This window comes from Urocampus carinirostris, chromosome 3 (genome assembly GCF_059441175.1).
Source record: "Urocampus carinirostris isolate Australia breed hairy pipefish chromosome 3, RoL_Ucar_1.0, whole genome shotgun sequence".
Lineage (NCBI taxonomy): Eukaryota > Metazoa > Chordata > Actinopteri > Syngnathiformes > Syngnathidae > Urocampus > Urocampus carinirostris.
Window position 1 is genome coordinate 21,125,067 of NC_142351.1, and position 24,215 is coordinate 21,149,281.

The 24,215-nt window shown below is 39.7% G+C and overlaps 2 protein-coding genes across 2 annotated transcripts in view; one reads left to right on the forward strand and one right to left on the reverse strand.

The window, feature by feature from the left end:
* Positions 1-6,965: 6,965 nt before the first annotated feature.
* On the forward strand, positions 6,966-13,823 carry LOC148369079 (uncharacterized). Its single transcript, XM_088330998.1, has 4 exons — positions 6,966-7,165; positions 9,912-10,059; positions 12,992-13,431; positions 13,602-13,823. Exons 1-4 carry the CDS (start codon positions 7,029-7,031, stop codon positions 13,672-13,674), a joined length of 798 nt encoding a protein of 265 aa, XP_088187124.1. The 5' UTR covers positions 6,966-7,028; the 3' UTR covers positions 13,675-13,823.
* A 7,858-nt stretch (positions 13,824-21,681) lies between these two features.
* Positions 21,682-24,215, reverse strand: part of prkcz (protein kinase C, zeta) — an 80,440-nt gene continuing 77,906 nt past the window's right edge. The window contains exon 18 of the mRNA XM_088330997.1: positions 21,682-22,431. Within this exon, the coding sequence (XP_088187123.1) occupies positions 22,344-22,431 (88 nt within the window). The 3' untranslated portion in view covers positions 21,682-22,343. The remainder of the gene's footprint in view (positions 22,432-24,215) is intronic.

Genomic DNA, 24,215 nt, shown 5'->3' on the forward strand with positions numbered 1-24,215 from the left:
TTTGAGATTCCTTGTGATTAAGGGCTATACTATATTAAGGCTCTTGTACTATATGTACAGTATACTATATTTAGGGCATAGATACATTTACTGTTCATAACTTGACTTGACTTTGTGAACCAAAAGGTATTCAAAAAATGTGATTTCATTAGAAGAGACAGATGGCTTCTTATCTTTTAAATATACTGCACGAAATGCCCTGAAATAATTTCTGATATTAGATTTGAAGATATTGTTTGCGATACTTTTGATTTGTTTAAGCAAGTGATTTCTTAGTTTTTCTCTTGAAGCAACCCACTTGATCCAAACATGTGCGTGATTGACAAAGGATGACTTGTGAACTCAAAGCACTTCCTCTCAGTTTGTCTCCGAATGTTAATACGGGAAGTGTCAGAGACTTCTAGTGAAAGTTGGTGGCGGACAACCAAATCGAGTGACTCAATGTGACAAGTTCAATTCCAAGGCAAGTGCTGCGTTTGGCTGCTGCGGTGGCGCCCTCTAGCCAAACACCACTGCCACTGCAGCCAGAATAATTTTTACTTAACACAAAACTGCAAGCGATGGAAGCTATTATGAAGATAAATTGTTGTTAAAAAGGAAAAAAATGGAGATCCAATAATGACACTGTTATTGATTTTAAAGTATCATTTTATTTGGGGCCATTTCACCCAAGACCAGAGGTGGGCAAACAACATCGCGGGCCACGTGCAGCCCTTCAGGAATTTTAAGCTGGTCCACTAAACGAAAACATTAAATATGTAATAATCAAAATGTATATATATATATATGGTAAAATGGATGGATTGATGTGGTGCAGCGCTCAGCAACCCCAAATTTTGAAGTAGCCATAACGGACCACCCAAAAAAAAAACCTAAACATGTCCTAACGAACAAAAAAATTAAAAGACTTTTACAAACACATGCTTAATCAAATAAAAAAATATGTATTTACAACAGTTTTTCATTTAGTTTTTAATAATTATTGCTATCCATGTTCAAATAGAGCTGTCTCTGTGCGTTTTTGTACTCACTTAAATAACTTCTTATAATGTATTCATTTTATTTATCAAAAAATGTATTGAATTAAAAAAAAAACTTTCTGAGATATATGATCAAATTTAGTTCATAAAAAGGGACATAATATATTACTTTGCTTTTGGAGCCCATCCCAGCCATCTCCAGGCAGTGGGCAGGGGACACCCTGAACTGGTTGCCAGCCAAGGCAGGGCACACGGGGCAGACAACTCATTCGCTCATTCACACCTAGGGACAATTTGGACAGGCCAATTCACCTGAAATGCATGTTTTTGGAATGTGGGAAGAAACCGGAGTGCCCGGAGGAAACCCACGCAAGCACAGGGAGAACATACAAACTCTGCACAGGAAGTCTGGAGCTGGATTTGAACCCACGACAGGTTCCCATGACATGAACTGTGCCCCACAAGCGCTAACCACTGCGCTGCCGTGCTGCCTCTTTCAAAACCTATGTTACTATAATGTGTTCATGTAAATCGTTGCATACTCATGTGTTTGTAAATACATATCATCACTGCTATTCCAAAAAGACTTACATAAAAAAACATGTTTTATAGTTTGCATTAATGGAATGTTTAAGATAAATAAAGTAAATATGATCAAATGAAGGGCAGCACGCCGGATGAGTGGTTAGTTGCATACAATGTAGCGTGTCAGTTCTGAGGTCATGAGATCGAATCTTGCTCTGTGGAGTTTGCGGTGAGGAAGAAGGGGGCAGTAGAGGGTGGCAGTCCAAAGTCGAAGTCAGAAGTTTGAACTTTTGTTTGACGATTTGTACACAACACTTTAGGGCTGCACGATTAACTGAAATCTAATAAACATCGTGATGTGACGAAGTGCTGTTGTGAATCCGCAAAGCACTGCGTTTTTTTCAAGGTTGTGTAGTGAGTGATGGCCAACCACAATTTTTACTGTTCGAGTTTTAAAAGCGCCGACCAATCAGAGGCAAGTTTAATAACAGCACTAGCCAATAAAGGCTATTTAAAGTTTGCAAGCACCACACTATGCCACACCCACTGTGTAAGCTCATTGGGTGTCATGGCGGACTCCATAAACATAGTCCCAGAGTCAACATACGGGAAGGAGCCGAAGCTTGCACCGAAAAAGGGCAGTACATCACTTTTTTGGACCTATTTTGGTTTTGACTAAGTGGACGTGGACCAGAAGAAAACGTCCGTTACAGGATTTGCTTTCGCGTAGTCGCTAGGTCCAGAGGAAACACAAGTCATTTGTACCAGCACCTTACAAATGATCACTAATTAAAATACACGGCATTTCAAAAAGAATTACAAGTAAAAGACGAAGAAGGTGCCTCTACAATTGGATTGGGAGTCAAACAAACCTCCATCAAAGCAGCATTTGTTCCCTTCACTCCGTACGAAAAAAAGTTTGCAAAGGCACAAAGAAACAACCAATGCTGTGACTAGGAATTCACTGGGGAGCCAAGGGGGAACCATTGGCCTACATTATCCCTATCTCTCATGTATTGTTGATGTATTGGATTTAAGAGTTTATTGCCAAATGAAAAAAAATAAAATAAATCTTGACCCCTCTGCCAATCCGTTTAACACAATGATTCCCGCCACTCGTAAAGTTGGCCTGCTCCTGCACTAAACAATAAGCATTAATACGATTATATCTCGCCTATAAGGTTCTGTTTCTTATAAAATTTGATTTAATTTCTTGGAAACGGTTCTCAGCAAGACACTCTGTTGACAAAAACCACACCTCTCCCAAGCAGAGCAACCAGTCACTTCTCCATTAATTAATAGAGCTTTGCTAATTGTATCCCTATCACAAACATGGGTGAGAAAACAAATGAATTGTGAAAGTTGTACACAGTTGTAGCTGTTTTATCCTGGGATTCTCACAGACGGGTGAATGGAGCAAAAGATACACAATGATTGTGTCTTTAGCAAGGAGTTATAAAATTGCAAAAAGCTCCCAAAATGTGATCCTGATGATTAACTGGTGAACTAAGGATATGTAAGGATATAAATTCGCGCAACTCTTCAACACACAAAACCTCAAAGGAGGAAAAAAAATGTGTCGTGTCAAACCTTCAATCTATTTATATACTGCTCATTCAGGTTACGGGTAAGCTGGATCTTATCCCGGCTATCTTAGAAGAGGAGGCAGCTCTAAGCGTCTGTGCTATTTCCTGGGCTTGTGTCAAACCCATCAGTCTTAATTGCCTTAATCACCGTACTTTAAAATAACTGTCTGCCCAGATTATGTTGTCATCACAAGGGCTATACTCTCATTTTAGTTGCAGAGAATGTATGCAAGTGGCTTTTTCTATTTTGTAGCATTTTTGCTCTGAGAAGGGCCCATGACTTCAACCTAGAGGTAAGACCGTGAACCCAAGCCCAATCAGAGCCCGACCCAAAAATCAGGTCAGGTTAGGCCGAAAATGTCAGTCATTATGTTAATGTTAGGGCCAGAACAGGCTTCTTTCTTCCTGACTCCTTTTTTCAAATTATTATTATCCACCCGTCGTTGTCACGCTTTGGAGGATCCTTGCAGCGGATTCTGTCTCTCTGCCCCCCGGCAGTCCCGCCTCTTGCACAACGCAGCCCGCATCGCTGTGCACGCACGGCCTCGCCCGTTCGACTGTGCGAGAGGGGGCCTGAATCTATCGCACTGATCCTTTGCTGCGCAACCCAAAGAAGAAGAAAGAAGAACAATGGCGGGTGAATATTTAATTATCATGAGAGGATTCACATGATAGATTAAAAAAAAAGAGGGAGAGAGAACCCTGGCCCAGCCCTCAAAAACAAAACATGAACATTTGGGTTTTCTTTGGGCTCTGTCCCGTTGATCAAGTTTGGGCTTTAATACCTGCAGGCCCAGTCAGGTCGGGCTGTATTTCTTAGGCCCGATCTTACCTCTACTTCTAAACAGTTCTAAAGGTCATGAGATTGAACCTCCTGTGTGGAGTTTGCATGTTCTCGCCGTGCTTGCGTGGGTTTCCTCCAGGCACTCCGGTTTCCTCCCACATTCCGAAAACATGCATGTTGGGTTAATTGGCTGGTCCAAATTGTCCCTACATGTGAATGAGTGAGTGAGGTGTCTGTCCCTGTGTGCCCTGCAACTGGCTGGCAACCAGTTTAGGGTGTCCACTGCCCACTGCCCGAAAGATAGCTGGGATGGGTCCAGCACCCCCGCGACCCTACTGAGGATAAGCGGTGAAGATAATGGATGGATGGATGGATGGATGTTGCCTATTGAAAGAGTAAATCTGTCAGAGACCGACGGCAGGGGCACAATCTCTAGCCCAGTTAACGGGCTAATGTGTATTTACCTGCTACATTTACAAATATTGAAATGGTTTTATTATTATTTTAATGATTAATACTGTTGTGTAAAATGAAAATGATAGCTATAATAATAAATTTATTAATAATTTCATATTATTATTAATTACTTATACCGCTAATCGAACTAAATGACAGCTACGTGTTACCAAAAGAATAAACTAGGACAATTTTTACTTGCCATGTCCACTAAAACATTGCATCATCCATCCATTCAATTAATCAATCCATCTGTTCATCAATCAGTCCATCTGTTCATTTGTAAAATTCTCCTTCAATCCATCCATCCATCCGTCTGTCCATCTATCCATCCATCCCTTCATCCATCCATCTTTTTGTCCATTTGTCCATTCGTTTGTGTCCCTGTCAATTCAACCATCTATCCCTACATCCATTTATTCGTTTATCCAATTCTCTGTCCACCCATTCCTCCTCCTACCCATCCATCAAAAATGATCACCAAAGGCACAGAAAATTACCGCAAATGAAAAAAAACGTGTGTGTGTGTGTGTGTGTGTGTGTGTGTGTGTGTGTGTGTGTGTGTGTGTCTGATAGACTTTTGTTTTTCATACTTTTCGAGTTGTCATAAGGGTGCTGTTTGGTGCCTGACATGACTTCTGCTCTGCTAATCGTCACTCCCATCTCCATGGCAGCAGAAGACCAAACAGCATCTGGCTGTCTTTTTCTCAGCGTAGCACGATGTACCAGTCCACGGGTATACTCGACCATTTCACTCTAAAGCTCGAAAAACCAGACTCACTCATGCCAGGTCTTTGGTCAGCGATCCTGGAATACCGATATCAAATAATATGGTCACCAACTGGAGGGTTTACTAAACTGTCTCTCTTTTATTGCATGGATTTAAATGATAAATACATGAATATATATATATATACATATGTACATGCATACATAAATACATATATACATACAAAATGGAAATACTGTGTTTAATTGGAAATACTGCGTTTAAAACTATGGTTAACTTGTTGTTATTGTTGCTATTATCATATCTATCTATCTATCTATCTATCTATCTATCTATCTATCTATCTATCTATCTATCTATCTATCTATCTATCTATCTATCTATCTATCTATCTATCTATCTATCTATCTATCTATCTATCTATCTATCTATCTATCTATCTATCTATCTATCTATCTATCTATCTATCTATCTATCTATCTATCTATCTATCTATCTATCTATCTATCTATCTATCTATCTATCTATCTATCTACCATGGTCATATCCCTCAAGAGGGGTGACCGACAGCAAGACAAACCCATACAATAACAAAGAAAATAAAAGGGAAAAAAATAGCAAAAAAACACACACAAAAATTTTTGGACCATGGCCAACCCAATTGCCCAAACACCCAAACAAGTTAGGCACCTCGGCACCTAAGTTGGTCATGCTTTCGTCCCTCCAGATGAAACGGGACACCAGAAAGCGGCCATGTCACTCGGGTCAGGGTGACACAACACACTCTTTTGTTCAACAGCAGGGCCCGACAGCTTACACTGGTTTACCCCTGCCGCATCATACGGGTGCCCAGCCCATCCTTAAGAATGCGTCCACAATCCCACTATCCTTTTACAACACCTCTCCACTCCTTTCTATCACCAACAAGAGCTCTAGCTTCCATTATATTTAGACCTCTTTCCTGCAGTGCACTCATAACACCATCCATCCACGTCAATCGCGGCCTTCCTCTTGGTCTCCTTCCATTGACTTCTGCAAACTATTATATCAGAACTGTTATTATAAATATTATGTTTATTTTTATTATTGTTATTATCATTGGTGTCGCAGTGACATTTGGTAACTAGGCGCATTATGACATTGAGGGATGGGTATTACGAAGATTAGTGTATAAAATATGTGATTATTGTAATTATTATAATTATTGATATCTGACCTGTGTAATAAGTATATCCCTGTGATTTTGTTATATTAGACATAAGAGGAAAGGAGGATTTGTAAAATGTATTTAATAGGGAAGATAAAAGGGTAGGGAAAATAAGCATCTGCTTCTGACTACCCGAACATGTTATGTGACATTATTTTGTGGTTGACTCATTGTTTTTGTCCTGTTTTTATTTTAATGTTCGAAATAAAAGTTTTCATTCATTCATACATACATACATACATACATACATACATACATACATACATACATACATATATACATACATACATACATACATACATACATACATACATACATACATACATACATACATACATACATACATACATACATACATACATACATACATACATACATACATACACACATACATACATACATACATACATACATTTAAAGATAATACAGATTCACAAAAAAAGGTAAACAGAGAAAATAAAAAGGTCTCTGTTTAATACAATATAAATGTTTTTAAATTGTTCGATTTTTTAGAATTATAAATTATGTAGCTAATTCTAGTCATAAAATGTTACACACTTGTGTTTTTACACTTGAATTAAATGATTGATTTCGACTTTTCTGGTCTTCTGTATTCAGTATATGTCCCCCGCTCTCCTTCCGTGTCCCGGGGAACCCTCTTTTCTGGTTCGCACTAGACCTTCTTGGATTGGACGAATCCCAATGACGTCACTTTTCAAACAAGGAAGTTTAGCGCCATGTAACCCTCAATGGTACAAGCATGGCCGCCCAATTCTCACAGTCTAAAAGTTTGAATAAACGCAGTTTTTTCGTGGAGGATTCCTCAGAGAACCATTCCACTCTTAGTGGCCCTCTGGAAAAGAAACGTTTAACAGCAAGGAAGACAAATGTGACCAGGTAGGAGTGACATATATAAAATATTAATCGAATGCGGACCATCAAGCAATGTTTTTTTGTGAATATTGACATTTTTTTTAAACGAGGGGTTGCCAGTTTGTACTGTGGAACGTCTGCATTTCTTTTTGTTGTAAGAGAATAATAACAGTGACTAATGTGAAAGAAAAATAACACCTAAAAATGCTATTTAAAAAAATACATTAAAGGGACGCTGTGTAATATTTGACCACTAGATGCCGCTCTATGGTGTAATGCAACCCAAAACGAGTGTTGTAAAGCTCAAGGAAGAACACAAAGTACGGAGACTCAAAGTGACCAAACAGCAGAATTTCTCTTCTCGTGTTTTTAAGCCTATGACATGATAGGAGACCATGATGTAAGGTTCCTCTAGGTGAGCCTCATGCGATAAAAAATACATGCACATTTCTCGACCAACAACAAGCATTTAAAAAAATGCATTTACATGATAGTTAATGCAATTTTTCTTATTGAATAAAGTTAGTTTTACAATGAGGGGTGCTAAGTATTACACACTGTCCCTTTGATCCAACCAAATGACTTGTGTTTATAGTGTTAGACAAATTAAATTAGCACACAGTTCTATGGTTTACCCATCCATTATTATTATTACTTGTCCTTTATCTGTGCCGCGTAACCAAAACCAAATTAATCAAAAATCTTGTCTATTGAAACGGTTTGAAATTGATTCCTAACACAAGTTCCCCTTTAAAAAAAAAAACTTAAAATTATCATATGGCCTAAATTAACAGTAGTAAGTTTTTCTTGTCATTTGTGGTCACTGTGGCTTGGGGGGACTCATCTCCCATCTCATCTCATTAGGTGCACCGCTTATCCTCAGTAGGGTCGCGGGGGTGCTGGAGCCCATCCCAGCAATCATCGGGTAGTGGGCAGGGGACGCCCAATCGCAGGGCACACGGGGACAGACAACTCACTCGCTCATTCACACCTAGGGACAATTTGGACCGGCCAATTCAGCATGTTTTTGGAATGTGGGAGGAAACTGGAGTGCCCGGAGGAAACCCACGCAAGCACGGGGAGAACATACAATCTCCGCACAGGAAGTCTGGAGCTGGATTTGATCCCACGCAGGAGGTTCCTATGACATGAACTGTGCCGCATATGCGCTAACCACTGCGCTGCCGTGCTTGGGGGGGGGTAATACTAGTTAATCATCTTGGTTAATAATCTTGCTGCAAGTTTGGATTTTGCTGTATTCTAAGCTATTTTTCAAGTATAATAAGCTCAATATTTAAAATTAGCAAAAAATATCTGCCAGTGCAACAAAATCCTTTTTAAGTCAATTCATGTTTATTTGTATAGCCCTTAATCACAAAGAGTCTCAAAGGGCTGCACAGACCACAGATTATTGCAAACCACAGACTATTATGGCACCATCCCCTGATCTAAAACCTACATGAGGGCAAATAATACACAGATATTGTCAACATAAAATATAGGTTATTCAAATGCTATAGAATAGAAGTGTGTTTTAAGCTTAGATTTAAAGATTTCCACTGAGGTTGCAGATCGAATCTCAGTGGGAAGAGCATTCTACAGCACCGGGGCCCGAATGGAGAACGCTCTCGAACCTGCGGATCTCTTCTTGGCTCTTGGGATCACCAGTGATACACATGTATCACTTTTTTTAACTACATTTTAACTTTTTTTTATTAACTTTATTCAATATAGTTATTATTATAAGTTATTAAATATACTAGCTCATATGTTTCTGTAGTTCAGTGGTTGTCACACTCGCCTCACACGTGAAAGGTCCCCAGTGCGAGACCAGAACATTTGTTGGCATGAAAAGAAATGGGGGCCGCTAGTCTGTATTTGCCAAAGATAAACCACAGGAAATGGTGCCCCCTATGACCCTAGTGGTTAAGGGAAGCTCCCAACCAACCACCCACGACCTCATGAGCAGATCATTGGTGTATAAAAAGGAGAAGTAATCTGCCTCTGCGCATTACTGAAAGAAAGCAACAATAATGAGCAATGGCATGCTTCTTTTTTTGCAAAGATAACATTGGGCAGTTTCCTGTGGCACACTGTATACTAGACTACACTAGTGTGCCATGAGACCTTGTCTAGTGTACTGCTGGAATTTGTCCAATTTTATCTTTCCAAAAAAATCAGGCCATTATTCAGTATTTTATCTCCATACGAGGAACTGTAATAGTCATCCATATCAGTAGGTGGCAGTAGATTTTTATATACTTTTTATATAGTAATTATCTGCTCATGAAGTAGCACAGTACATTTAATAACATAATTTATTTAACAAAGCGGTAAAAATGAAAACATAAATAAATCACATCTTTCTTTTTTAAGTATCTTCTTTATATATACCAATTAGCTACTTATGAGGTAGTACAGTGAAATATTTGACATAACTCAATTTTCAAACATTTTCGACAGATGGTGTGTTTTATGAAAAAAAAGCGTGCCTTGGTTCAAAAGGGGTTGAAAAACACTGCACTAGACAATGTCTTGGGGCACACTGCTTGAAAAACACTGACCGAGATGATCGATTCATTCATTATCACCATATTTCAGATAAAAGCCCATTACTAACTTTTTATCTTTTTGTAGCCGTAATGGCTATTTTTGTATATGTTTAAAAACGGTGACATAATGTATACGCAATTTTCTTATGTATGGCACGACCAGCATATTTAAATCGATACAATAGTTAACTGCAGCGAATTCTGCGATCTGCACTTAGGTTTGATTCCAGCTCTCGTTGGTGGACCAACAAGCACCTCCCTGCTACGGAAGCTTTGTGGGCCTTAACGCTCCATTCGGCTCTGCCGTACCTCAACCAGCAGCATTGGGAAGAAATTCCCGATTTTCCTCAACCTTCTGCATTCAAGGTAAACATTCAGGGGGTTAGAACGGAGCCCAACATTCAGGGTGTTGGAACGGAGCCCCCTTTCCAATGAACCGCTCACCACTTGTTGTGGAGACCCGGGTGCTAAATGACTTGTAAACGACCAGATTTTTTTATTTTTACACGTTCATGTTAGCGTAATCTTTTGTACAGAAGATTACGATGACGCGAACGTACGATTAGCCTGGGTTAGCTTTATGTTTACGTTAAACATTCAAGGTAGACATTCAGGGTGTTGGAACGGATTAAAACGATTTACATTATTTTTAATGGGAAAAATGATTTCGGTGATCGAACGGGGAACGGATTATGGTCGAGAACCGAGGTTCCACTGTAGAAAATTGGCTTCGAAGGTCATTAAAGCTCGTTAGCCTAGATGGTAGGGCGGCCGCTCCGAGACTGGGAGGTCGCTGGTTCAAGCCTCGGCCGAGTCATACCCAAGACTTACAACATTGGTACTCATTGCCTCCCTACTTGGCGCTCGGCATTAAGGGTTGGAATTGGGGGGTTTGCTCACCTAATGACTCCCAACACAGCAGTTGGGTCTAAAATGGCAGCGCCCTGTTTGGCTGCGGCTGCGTTGGCTCACTACAGTTTAACTGTACGGGTCAGGTGTATCGACATTTCGTTCTGTGTGCATGGTTACAAAGAATGACAATAAAAGTAAGTTCTATTCTTCTTCTATTCTATTCTAAAAAGACCCTGCAAACCCTGAATACAGCAAAAACATTTGTAGTTTCACTGTTTCCCTGTCTAAGTTTTATATGTCAGTACTGGGGGCGGCAGTAGCTCAGGAGATAGAGCGCTCGTCTTGGGATCAAGGGATCCCAGTTCGAATACCGGCTCATCCGTGTTACATGTCGAAGTGTCCTTGGGTAAGACACTGAACCCCTAATTCCCCCAATAAGCAGGTTAGCGTCTTACATCGCTGCAATACAAGGCCGCTATTGGGAAATGTGGAGCACATTGTAAAGCGCTTTGGGAAGTCATTGACTTGAAAAGCGCTATATAAATGCAGATCATTTCAGATAATTTAATTTCATATGCCGAAGTGCAAGACACTGAATCCCTAATGCCCCTGATAAGCAGGGAGTTGCCTTGCATGGCTGACCCTGCTATCGGTGTGTGAGTGTGTGTGAATGGGTAAGTGTGAAGCACATTGGGAGGTCAGTGACTTGAAAAGCGCTCTATGAATCCCATTTACACCCATTTACAGTTTCTTTAGTATTAACCCCTTTTTTTAAAGCTTTATCATCCTCGTTTAAATAAGATCAGGACTATCATTGAGCATGCTGTTTACATCTTTGTTTGTTTTCTAACAGGTACAGTATCGCTGTAGCGCTGAATAATGTAAAAGTGTGTCAAAGTTGATTTTCTCTCAAAGGTACACTGTGATATTTGACGACGAGATGTCTCAGTATTGTTTCGTGCAACAGAAAACGAGTGCTACACTTTGCACTTCTTTCACCAATGAAAAGTAGCTTTCCAATTTAAGAGCTACAGTTTATAATTCGCATCCTCAAAATACCAAAAACATTGCCATTGCCTGACTCAGTTGTTAAAGGTGTCGCTTAGGGATGTGAAACTCAAAATATTTTACTTGTATGCTGTTATTTGATATTTTATTGAGCACATTAAAGGCACACTGTGTGATATTTGACCACTAGATGCTGCGTTAAGGTTTAGTGCAATGTAAAACAAGTGCTACAAAGCACAAGGAAGTACACTAACAACAGAGACTCAAAAAGACCAAACCGCATCATTTTTCTTATTTTTTTGGGGCAGTCTTTCACAAACTTTTTGGTTTTGTGGGGAACCTGTAGCAGAAAGATGGCGGACCAGTCAGATCCCTCTAGATTAGCCTCAAGTTATGTGAAATAAATCCAAAATTCTTGACTTCCGAGGAGATTTAAAAAAAAAAAGCATGTTTGTATGATAGTTCATGTACTTTTGCTCATTATTCAAATCAATATCCTTATTAAAATGAAAACCTTTAAATGTTCATCCAACTATCACTACTACATTAGAGAATTGTCTGCTTTAAAAATGATAGTATTAAAATGTAAAACTACTATTTTCATTTTTGTATTCGTCTATTATTGCAGATTCCGTATTATAAGTGTCTCAAAGCTTATTTTTACTATTAAGTTAAGCCACCCCATGCATATGAAAACGACTGTTAATTATTTTCTTATGGTTCAAACATTTTGCCCTACTTTAATGGCAGAAACCTCCTGAATAAATTATCTGCTGGGGAATATTATATCTGTAAATGTCCACAGAGTTGTTGCAGGGGTGCTCGCAATAAATTCAATCTTAAACGTTGGAGTTAGTATTGTCTTTATTGTAATTGATAACAACGTAGTGAACATTGTTTACAACAAGATAAGACATTGCTTTCCAGGATTAACGCGTAATAAAAACTTAAAAGAGAAAAATCACATCAAAAGAATGTCAGAACACATAAGCGAAAATATTTACAAGGTAATGCTTTGAGACTGGCCTAAATTATAAGTGCATCGTAACAGTAGTGCAATGGAAAAAAGGTGCAATAACATTAGCAGCAATTAATCTCCTGATAAAACAAGTCGAAAACTAAGATTTGAATTACCATTTTCGAACGATATATATTTTTCACAGTCTTGAGTCATTGTTTAGGGTGGTGATGGCCCCTACCTGAAGACAACAGGCCATAGAGGTCCATAGGGTCCTTTATAATGTTGTTAGAACTGATTTTACGTTTAAAAAATAATGGCGAGGAGAAAAAGGTAGAATAAAAAAAAAATAATAATTTTTTTCCGAAAACTTAATCGGGCATTAGCTGGTTTGAAATGAAAAATGGAGATGGGTGTCAATTAGACCCAATTTCCGAAATGTGTGTCCGGCTTTCATCGGCCGTTGTGCTTTCATTTCAGGTATCCACGTCACAGTTTGAATCGGATGAGGGCTTGAATCCAGAAGTTGTTTTGACCTCTGAGCTGCCTCCAGCTTCCAGTCTATGTCCAGATCTCCCGGCCACCTCTGGCCAAAAGACCTCAGCCCAAGAGGACGCCGCCAGCGCGGGGCTTTCTCCTGTTCAGCGAGAGAATGACTTTTTGACGGGACGGGTATGCTCCCAAAAAGAGCCGACATCCCCCGACGCCATCGCGGGGCCTTCGCGTGTCCAAAGAGAAGAAAGACGAGAAGATGTCAAACAGAAAGAGGAAAAGAAACCAGCAACACAAGTGGACAGTCAACTGATGGATGTAGGAAGTGATAATGATAGTGAAAAGGAAGGCAGGGACAGCAAAAGTAAAGAGGAAGTTCAGGAGGATTTTAACAGCTGCCCCATGTGTCTGATGGTCTTCCCTGTTGGGTGAGTGTGCCATCTGCAAAGCTTTTCTCTGTGTTTTTGCACACTGATGCAGCTCCACTGCATTCTTGGAATCCCTGTTTTTTTTTTTTTTAATGAACTTCCAAAATGTGGGGGGAAAAAACAAAATATCGGTGCCTCCTAACAGTTTTCTTTCTTTACTGTTCTCACAGGGCCTCCCAGATGGACCGTGATAGCCACCTGGCTCAGTGTCTGTCTGAGATGAACGTGGACATGAGCTGGTGATTTTGATTTGAAGTCGGCAGAAGGTCTCTACTCACATAATTCAACAAAAATGCAGCTGCACTGAAACATTGCATCCAACAATGTAGCATTGACTCGCATTGTACACTCAGGAATTTTATTCTGATAATTATAAAGAGTTGCAGCAGTTACTTTGCGAGTTTTTATTTGGGCCAAGCACAAAAAAACCACGAACCCTAATTAGTAAAAGGAAACAATGAAATATTTGCACAAAAACATATGTACAATACATTAATACCGGGATCTCAAACTCACGGCCCAAGGGGCCTATTGTGGCCCACGGGATGATAGTTTGAGGTCCCGCCCTAATATGAACATTTAAAAGTTCAATGTGAATCATTCAGCGCCTCCTAGTTGTAAAAACCTTTATTAAAAACACAATTGATGAGAAGAAAAAAAACAAAAAAATAAGCAAGTTGGTATGGCATTGTCTTATGAAGTGTCATCAGCCCCCAACGGGGTCGCGCCCAAGAAGTCAGGTGCCTACTACACCTAAACAGGGCACCATGAAATATGTATTAGTGCCAGGATTTCGTATCAATTATGGACATTTTTATAGGCCATGCAAGAAATTAAGGTTGTATTTCCCAGTGGTAAATTGTAATGGGAGGAACTTGTCGCAAATGAAAGTGTAAGCTCCATTTTTAACAAACATCCATACAGACGCTCCCCTACTTACGGTACATACAAAAAAATAATTCGGGATGTCGAAAAATATCCGGACTTTATTATAAGTTAGATTTTGTATTGTGTGCTCCTTTATCTGAGTAGAGGACAGTGCTGTGGTGCTTCTTTCGGCCGCTACCGGCGTATGGCGCTGCGAGAGGTCACCCAGCATCAACCCTGAAGAAGAAATCCGGCTTCTACTTCCTGGTTTGTGTGTATACACACTGCACTGTATCTCTAGCACGCTAAGAACAGCGACGTTTTTATTGTTTAATATCTTGCGCATCCATTCGATACGGTTGGTGTAATGCTTAAACAAGAGGCCAACCGTTTCTTTTGAAATAAGAGGGAAATAAGAAAGCTTGACGCTGTTGAAAAATGGTTGGATTACTTTTTTTTCGTCCACTTTTTACCACAGGAGAAAGTCGCCTAACTCTTCCAAAAGTAAGTTAAACTCAACTTTATCTTTATCTTTATAGTCAAGTCATGGTTATTTGTAACGCCCTTTATCACAAGGAGTCTCAAAGGGCTTCACAGACCACAGAATGTCAACGCTTAATGTGTAGCTTTGCTTCATCATTCCGCCTGCTTTGCAATGTCATAGAGCATATTATTTTATTAAACGTTTATCTTTCAGTTTCAAAACAAAACAGGTTACTCCTACAAGCCTTAAATATACTTATATAAACCTTAAACATACAAAATATAGCACTGAAGCAACTTCAGACAAATTCAACTTATGAACGATCGTCCGGAACCTCGTTCGTCGGTCGGGCAGCGTCTGTATAGGGAGAGATCTGTCTCAAAAATGTTTACAAACGTATTGTTCATTTTTACAATTGACTTAAAGTCTAAAGATCATATGTCTGGATAGATGCACACACAAGATTAAAAATCGCATATGTTAATGGCAGATACTGCATAGTTGTGTCCCTGCAAAATACACAATTCACTCCACATGTCTTCTTTTAATGGTACTGGGGAATGTAAAAATTGGCTTTGAAAGTGCTCGAATTTGTCCATGAAAAACGTGTACGAACCCTGACATTCATTTTCCCGAGTATCAGTATTATTACATGCCGCTGTGTCCGTCAAGCTGAGGTCCAGCTCGTCTTTGAAGAGCAAGAAGACGCTTTACACCGAAAAACAAAGGCGACCAAATTATGAAGACGTTGTATCTGAGTTAGATCATGAGGCTTCTCCTGCGACTGGCAACCATAGGAATCATTACTATCTGTTTCTAACCCCCACAAAAATATGCCACCACACCACAGGAAGTGGTGCCCCTACAACCAAAATGGTTGCCACCTTAACGCTCCTGTAAAATTCACCTGATATCCCAATCCAAGACATCCCATAGTAAATTGATCTGAAGGGTTGTGGTCTCTTTTGAAACACAGGGTTCGAGGTAATCACTGCAATTGCTACTAACATTTAGTCATTTAAGGTGGAATTCACAGAAATATAAGTTTTTTATTCCCGCCTGCATTTTATTAAGCTATCACATGCTTGCAGAAGAGTGTAGCATGGGGTTCTTAGCTGCAAAATAACATGGAGCCCTACCTGGTCCCAGGTCAAATAAGATCACAATCTGAAAAACTAAACATTGTATTTTACACATTTTTCTACAAGTATTCAAAGCGTTTCCAAAAGTGGCCATTGGGAGACAACCAGTTTACAGTCCTAAAACCTTTGCAACCGTGTATTTTACTTTGGCCCATTTTTAGATTTCGTGAAAGAGTTGTCTGACTTCTCTTTTCAGAAAACACTCACTTATTGTTCTCACTTGCACATAGAAATAGTTCCCGGGAGCATTTCCGCCCGATTATTTTTGGCTCTGATTTGAATACACCCCTGAAAAATGGTATAAATTTATGTTGGGAATTTCATTGGCTAACCAATATGTCAATCGGTCACTATTGGCTTTTTTTGAAGCCAACGTAAGTCATATGTTTTCTAAATGGTCGGTTGCTTGGATCCTTTAATTACTAGGGACGGAGGGGCACCATTTCCTGCGGTGAGTTTTGGGCAAGTACAGTCTGGTGGTGCCCATCCCGCTCCAGGCCAACATATGTTTCCACCCGTGTAGGCGAATGTGCTAACCACTGCACTATGGAAACATTACATGCATTTATAGGCATTGGCAAGCTAAGGACTGGAAAAAAGCTTGCAAATAGTGGTGTCAATCAAAAAGTCTGTTTATTTTTAAAGGGAATTATGGAGCAAAACAAACTAATTAGAACAAGGATCCTCAAACGATGCAGGAATGTCTTTAGGAGGATTTTTTTGTGTTTTTATTTATTTAAATGTCGTGTGTTTGGAGTAAATATTTCACACGGTTGGATTCACTGGATAGTCCCGGATGTAACAAGGCCCTATTTGCGGACAATTATCTAATTCGATGACTGCCCGGGAATATAATCGATGAGCTATGCTGGATTTATACTTTTCAGGGATCTTGTTCCAGACTGATAGTGATGTGTCTGTGATGATACAGTTTGAAATCCTCATATGTGGAATCCCAAGACTTTAAGTTTTCCAATGACATGTAGCATGACGTATTTAAGTGAACTGACATCGTGAAGACACGACTTTATCAACGCACATAAAGGGATCCGCAAACCGCTTGACTGACATTATGAGAAGAATGCAAATAAAGGTCTGAGCAGGATTCCACAACGGTTTCCTGCAAGGCCTCGATGGCGTGGAAATTGCTATCTTTTGAAGTGAGACTTTTGCAAATCTGTTTAAATAATGAAATGCTTAAATATACAAAGATACAATCACAGTGGGGCAGCACGGCGGCGCAGTGGTAAGCACATGTGCGGCACAGTTCATGTCTTGGGAACCTCCTGCGTGGGTTCAAATCCAGCTCCAGACTTCCTGTGCGGAGTTTGTATGTTCTCCCCGTGCTTGCGTGGGTTTCCTCCGGGCACTCTGGTTTCCTCCCACATTCCAAAAACGTGCATTTCAGGTGAATTGGCCGGTCCAAATTGTCCCTGTGTGCCCTGTGATTGGCTGGCAACCAGTTCAGGGTGTCCCCTGCCCTCTGCCCGATGATTGCTGGGATAGGCTCCAGCACCCCCGCGACCCTACTGAGGATAAGCGGTGTAGCTAATGAGATGAGACAATCACAGTGTGCGGCACAGTGGATGGGTGGTTATTGGTAGAGGTTCAGGGTTCAAGTCCAGCTACCAGCCTGCCTGTGCGGAGTTTGCATGTTCTCACCATGCTTGCATGGGTTTCCACCCGGCACTCCGGTTTCCTCCCACATTCCAAAAAAAACATGCTTGTTAGGGACAATTTGGACCGGCCAATTAACCTAGGTATGAATGAACAAGTGAGTTGTCTGTCTTTGCTCTGCAACCAGTTCAGAAGTCCCCTGCCCACTGCCCGAAGACAGCTGGGATGGGCTCCAGCACTCCCGCGACCCTACTGAGGATAAGCGGTGCGGATAATATATGGATGGACAGTCACAGTGTGTGTTATAAGCATGTAAAGTATCATTGAGAGATGACTGCAAAGGAGCAAACGTTTCACAGAAAACCAATATTGTTTTTAATTACTTTACATATTTACAAAGATGCAAAGAAAGGGGGGAAGTGGCATAGAATTTAAACATAGTGCGTCCTTTTTTTTTAACTGAAATAGAGTACAGTGAAATTCCTTTTGGTGCTGTACCTCCTTTCAGATATTTCAGTGATCAAAATGTCCAACATTGGTCCCTCGAGGGGGCAAACATTCTAAATGAGATGCAAGATGAGCAAAACTGCTCGAGTGGGTGTATTAGGTGGCTTCAAAAGTGCTTCATTATCGTTGCCGTGTTATCTTCTGCTCTGCATGTCAAAGCCTGAAGCTAAATGAGAACCTTTGACTCAAGATTCACTAATTAATCCTATTATGTATTTAACAAAAAAAAAAATCAAGGGTCAGATTTTATCAACCATTTCTCCGCTGTAAAGACATTTCTTTTTGCACATGTTAAAAAGTACATTTTGATAGATAAGCCAAGGTTCAATGTTAAACAACTCCTTTAATAATTATATCATTTTAAAGGGACACTGTGTAGAAATATACCTCTAGATGTCGCTGTATTGTGTATAGCTACCAAAAACAGGAACTAAAAAGCACAAGGAAGAATATAAACTACGGGGACTCAAAGTGATAAAATTGCAACATTTTTCTTTTTTTTGCCCAGACCCTCACAAGGTATTGGGTACTCTTTGCCAACAAAATGGCTGACAATCATGTCAACCCCCTCTAGGTCAGCCTCATGTAATGATGTAATGCATAATAAATACAAAAATTTCTTACAATATGCATGTTTATATGATTGTTCTTACTCGTTATTATTCTATTTCAAATCAATATTGTTATTTGAATGAAGTTTTTTTAACCACTGGGAGGTGCTAAAAATACACAATGTCCTTCTAAAATAATTACAATCAATCAATCGCATATTAAATCCATCAAATTCATTCAGATTACAAAACAACAAATCCATTCAATTAATCACTTTCAGGACAAAAACGACTTAAAAATGCCAATGTGTGTGCCGGATTCAGCCAGGGGCCACACTTTGCCCACCACCTTATTTCAATAGACTAAAAAGGTGCTATTAGTGACGACATTGCACAAAAACCTTTACCTCCTATTTTCAATTCAGCTGCAAAAACTTCCCTCGAAGGCTGTTAAGTACAAGAAACTGTTGAGAAATAAAATGTCGGCTGAAAGAAGTTACATATGCCCAAATTACATCCAGTGCAAATCCAAAATGAAGTTGACGTCTTTTGCAATCATTGGCAGTGAACGGGCTACATAAATTGTAAATAACAGAAAGCCAGCAGGAGGCCTTCATTTCCGTTATTAAGACTTAAGTGACGCACCCTTTGTGGTGAAGATTAACAAGCGTCTCAGAATTGTGTCCATTCTTCGAAATTTAACTGTACAATATCTGTGCATAAGAACGGGAGACTAAAGGGAGCCATTTTTTAAAAAGGCTGGTCAACAAAGCTCATTTTATTCCATTTCAATGACCGTGTTACCTACTTTTAATGAGACTTGACACTGACAATTGCATTTGCATGTCAAATAATCCAATCTTTGACCTAATGCAGGGGTGTCAAACTTAATTTAGTTAATTTAGCGGCCACACGATAGAACAAATATTCTCTCGGGGGCCGGACTCGTAGATTAGAGAGAAAGAAATAAGAGAAAGAGAGAGGGCGGGACAAAGAAGGGGAGAAAGAGAGAGAAAATGTGAGAAACACAAGAAATAAAGAGAAATCGTAGGAGAAGGAAAGAAATCCAAAGAAAAAGGGGTAAAGAGAGAAGGAGAGAAAACAGAAAGGGAAAAAGGAAGAGAGAGCAAAATAATGTTAAAAGACAGAGTGAGAAAGACAAAGAGGAATAAAGAAAAAGAGAGAGTGAAAGATAAGGAGCGATAGTGAGAGGAAGAGTGAGGGAGAGAGAAAGAAATACAAGTACAGCGTTTGAGAGATGCACCTGGCTTTGGCAACATCAAGTGGACATATTCCACCCTGCAGCTCGTTTTTCTCTTACGCTTCCCTCAGCGTTGTCTCACGGGCCGGATTCAATCCCTTAGCGGGCCTGATCCGACCCGCGGGCCGCCTGTTTGACACCCCTGATCCAATGGGTACAAATACGTACATTTTAGTGAACGTTCTAGTGTGTAATCTTGTATACATTGTGAAGCTTTTCATTCTTGTTGGAAAGAATAATTGACGCAATAATAGATGGATTTAGGCAAAAGCCTACTGGGACCCTACCGTGGGGTTTGCACGGACTCGGTTCAACCACTCACACAATTTTTTGAGATTTAAAATGTTGGATAGATTCAACCCTCTGGTTGCAAGCGGAAGAATATCAAGTATTTGGCGAATTTGCTTTTTTTGAAAGTCAAATTTACAAAAATAATAGTGTTTGTATAGTGTACCAGGCTCTGCATTCTAAACCAGTGATTCTTAACTGGTGAGTCAGCACTGTTCAAAAGAACTACTCAGTGCAGTGGTGTACCAGTTTATATTATTTTGGTTGAAAGGTTTTTTTTTGCATAAACTTTCCTTCTGTGTAACTTTGCTAGGACCCCATTAAGAGAAATGAGAACATTCAAAGTCATACTTGTCCTCTTATGAATAGTTCCCGTTTGTAAAGATATCATACAATTCAATGCAGATGTTTTCCAAGAACCACCTAGATGCTTTTTCAGTCTTGGGTTGCATTGGGCTAAAATTTTTGGTAAAGGGGCCTCGCCTGGAGGGGGAAAATTATTTTATAATTTTTTTTAATTGTGTCTCAGATACAACCCTAACCCTCTTTACCCTAACCCTCTAAATCTAACCCTAATTGCATGGCTGACGCTTCCATCGGTTAGTTAGTGTGTAAAAGGGGAAAGTGTGAAGCACATTGTAAAGCGCCTTGGGAGGTGTTCATTGACTTGAAATGCAGACCATTTACATTTAACCCTTAATCTCTAACCCCCTATATCCTAACCCTCTAACCCCATTCCTAAACCCCAAACGTCGGAACCTACCATTTTCATTTTACAGACTGCATCAAAAAGCTTGACAGGCATGAGGCCCGCAGTCCGTAGTTTGCCCACCCTTGACCTAGAATATAATGAGAACTGCAAGAATCGGAATTATCTTACACACTACACTCATTTTACTCAGTGAAATGAGTTATAGCTGGGAGATGACAATGTAGCATTACTTAGTTAATACTGTACCTTTATTGAGTTAATTTGAAAATTAAGTAAAATAAATTCTAATGTTGAACACCCATCAGCTACGTTTAAGCAGCTCCGTCAAGCAACGGTAATAGATTTTGGTGTTTCGATGATGCAACTGATCAAACTGCTCTTAAAATAGTACGGCACTTTTCATGGGTTTAAAAGTAAAATTTTGATATTGAACTCGTTTTTATACATGCCAGATCGGTGCCAAGTTTGTTTGTCTACTCGGAGAAGCCATTTAATAGAAAAATACACATTTTCAAAACGATATTTTTAGTTTGAGTGGTTCATTCTCCTTCAGTTTCCATTTTTTAAGCTTTTCCCAAATTGCAACTAAATGCGTGTGACAACTGTTGAGAACCACCGGTCGGTTGAAACAACGTTTCGTGACGTCGGTCACTTACTCGACCCTGCCATCCAATGTGCAAACTAGGAAAGCTTCTCACTTTACCAGAGCGGCAGATCAGGTTTGAGAAATATTCCCCGACGTCGGATTTGGCAACGCTGCGCCAGAGCGCCTGTGCTTCGGATTTCATTGATTGTAAAACGATTCCATCGCTTTGCTGTGCTCCAGTAAGAACCTGACACATGACAGGCTGCTGCTTTATTTGGACGAGGTGGCTGAAGGAAAGTCAGTGCAGTCTGTAACACAGAAATGGCTGTGAGGCACTTCTTAAATCAATTTTTTTTTAGAAAAAGCTTTTGCTGTCTTGGACGAAACACAAAGGCATGAATAAAATTGAATGGAACCCTTCAATGCTCAATCACTTCGAAACTGCCATTCATTATACATTCTTTTTTTTTTCAATTAATATCCCCTTAGAGGTTTGGAAATATTACCCAAAAAAAGATCAAGAAAAGTGAAGGTAAAATGTTCAAGTCATTTACAGAAGCTGTTGGCTCGTTCAGAAATGTGCAACGGGGAAAACAAACGGTGTCAGGCACGAGAAGTGGACACTTCGTCGGACATTCCGAGGGGCTTCAGATCAATCAATCAATAAAGGAAAGGGAACTCAAGCAAGAAAGAAGAGTCAGACGGCATAACCAGATGGAATGTCCTTTGAGTGGAGTGAGTGCTTCTTGCAAGAACGAGGAAGCCGAGATCCTGGAAGTGCAGGAAGGGACCTTGCCCGTTTCTCCTCGAGGCCAGCCAGCGTCGGTCCCCTTTTCGGGTCGCTGGTGAGGGGCTTTCGGCTGAGACGGCAGCCCGGACGCAAACAATTCGTCTCCTTCATACGGACTCTTCAGTGGAAAGCAGCAGTGGGTTGATGTATTCGAAGCCTTCAAACTCTGATTGGTCTATTCTCTTGATGACGCTCCTGAAGACAAAGAAGGACAAGGCATTAAAAATGGTTTAAATACGTTAACGCAGGGGTCGAGAATATAAGGCTCGTGAGCCAGGATTGGCTTTTTACATGACATCTGACACGGAGATAAAATTCACTATTTTAATGCAGAAAATGAATTCATAATTTGAATAAGAAAATGTATTATTTTACTTAGTTATATTTGCATGTATTTTCTCCTTCTACAGTGAACGTCCAAGCTACTTAATTTTTGAACTTTTTTTATAATAAAGCTCATTCATGTCGAGCAACTCAGTATCTCACAACAAAATGTTAATTAACAATATATATGATATAAGGAAACACATGTACAATATAACATGTTAAACTACATAAATAAACACGTTTGGGAAAAAAAATGGTGTAAGATGTTTTTGTATTTTGTAAGGGAAAATACGACAGTTTGTAAAGGGCATGGAGCCGAGGAGGTTCACAGGTTTGAGAACCATTGTGAATGGAACCCTGGTTTTATTGAATTTCCCTGTGTAAACAAATGTCTGAATTGAATTTAAAATCTGACTACTGTTTGCAAAGTAAGACACAGTTCAAACATTGTGTTGTGTGGCTATGGGAGAATACAGAGGAATACCACACTTATTAGTCATGTCTATTTTGTCTACTGCAAAAGGTTTCAAAACACAATTAGTGTTTTATTTGAATTTATAACAATGATTTTGCATTATTACAATTTCTTATGCTAATTTTTAACCCTTTGCAGCAAATGAATATCGGCTACAAATATCGATTATCAGCCCCCTCTCATCATAACATGAGCAGTATTGTTAATAGTCTCAATATCTTTTTGGTGTATGTTGTCCCGCAATCAGCTGCGAACATCCCGTGTCACAAACATGAAGACATCAGTAACATAAAACCAAATCCAGTGTGTAATATTTAACCCTGGATGGTACTGTATTATCTAATGCGAACGAAAACCAGTGCCAAGAGTACAGCGTGGCAGCAAGATACCAGACCTAAATAAAAATTAACATAGGAATGATAGTTCAATGTTTTTGCCTAGTATTCAAATTAATGTTTATTTTTATTGAAAGGTTTTTGTATCACTAGGAGGCACTAAATATTACACAATGTCCCTTCCGATCAAGTCCTTAGTGTCCGCCACTAGTGGCAGTAGCGCTTCTGAACCTTCATGCTGATAAAAAGAAATGTCCATAGGAGTTTGTCCGTGTCTCTTAGACGATGGGACGAATCAGAATACACGTGAGAGTGACGGCCACCTTCCATTATTTCCTGGATTATATCTTCAAGCTTAGTTTGCGCAAGTTATGAAAAGAATGACGAATGATCAAGGACATGCTTGAGGGCTTCTAAGACGAATGTTTGTAGATTTCAAAGATGTGAGAGACACACATCTTTAAAGCGTGATGGAAGACTAATGAAAGACTACTTGATTTCAAAAGTTAGTATTTGAAAACCCTGCTATTTTGCTGTTTCTCCCACTTAGAAATCATGGAGGAGTCTGAAATCTTCATCGTAGGTGCATGTCCACTGTGAGAGGGATAAACTAAAAAGAAAAATCCAGAAATCTCAATGCATGATTTTCTAACGATTTATTTGTGTGATATAATAAGTACCGTAAATTCCGGACTATAAGCCGCTACTTTTTTCCCTAACTTTCAACCCTGCGGCTTATTCAGTGATGCGGCCAACTTATGTAATTTTTCTAACGGCCGCTAGCGGCGCTCGAGTGTTGCTACCATTAACTGCCCTGTCAAAGCTATATTATTATTATTATT

Coding starts and splice junctions, on each gene's coding strand:
- LOC148369079 (XM_088330998.1), top strand. CDS start 7,029: ATGGCCGCCCAATTCTCACAGTCTAAAAGTTTGAATAAACGCAGTTTT. Junction 10,060..12,991: donor CTCAACCTTCTGCATTCAAG/GTAAACATTCAG, acceptor CTTTCATTTCAG/GTATCCACGTCACAGTTTGA. Junction 13,432..13,601: donor CTGATGGTCTTCCCTGTTGG/GTGAGTGTGCCA, acceptor CTGTTCTCACAG/GGCCTCCCAGATGGACCGTG.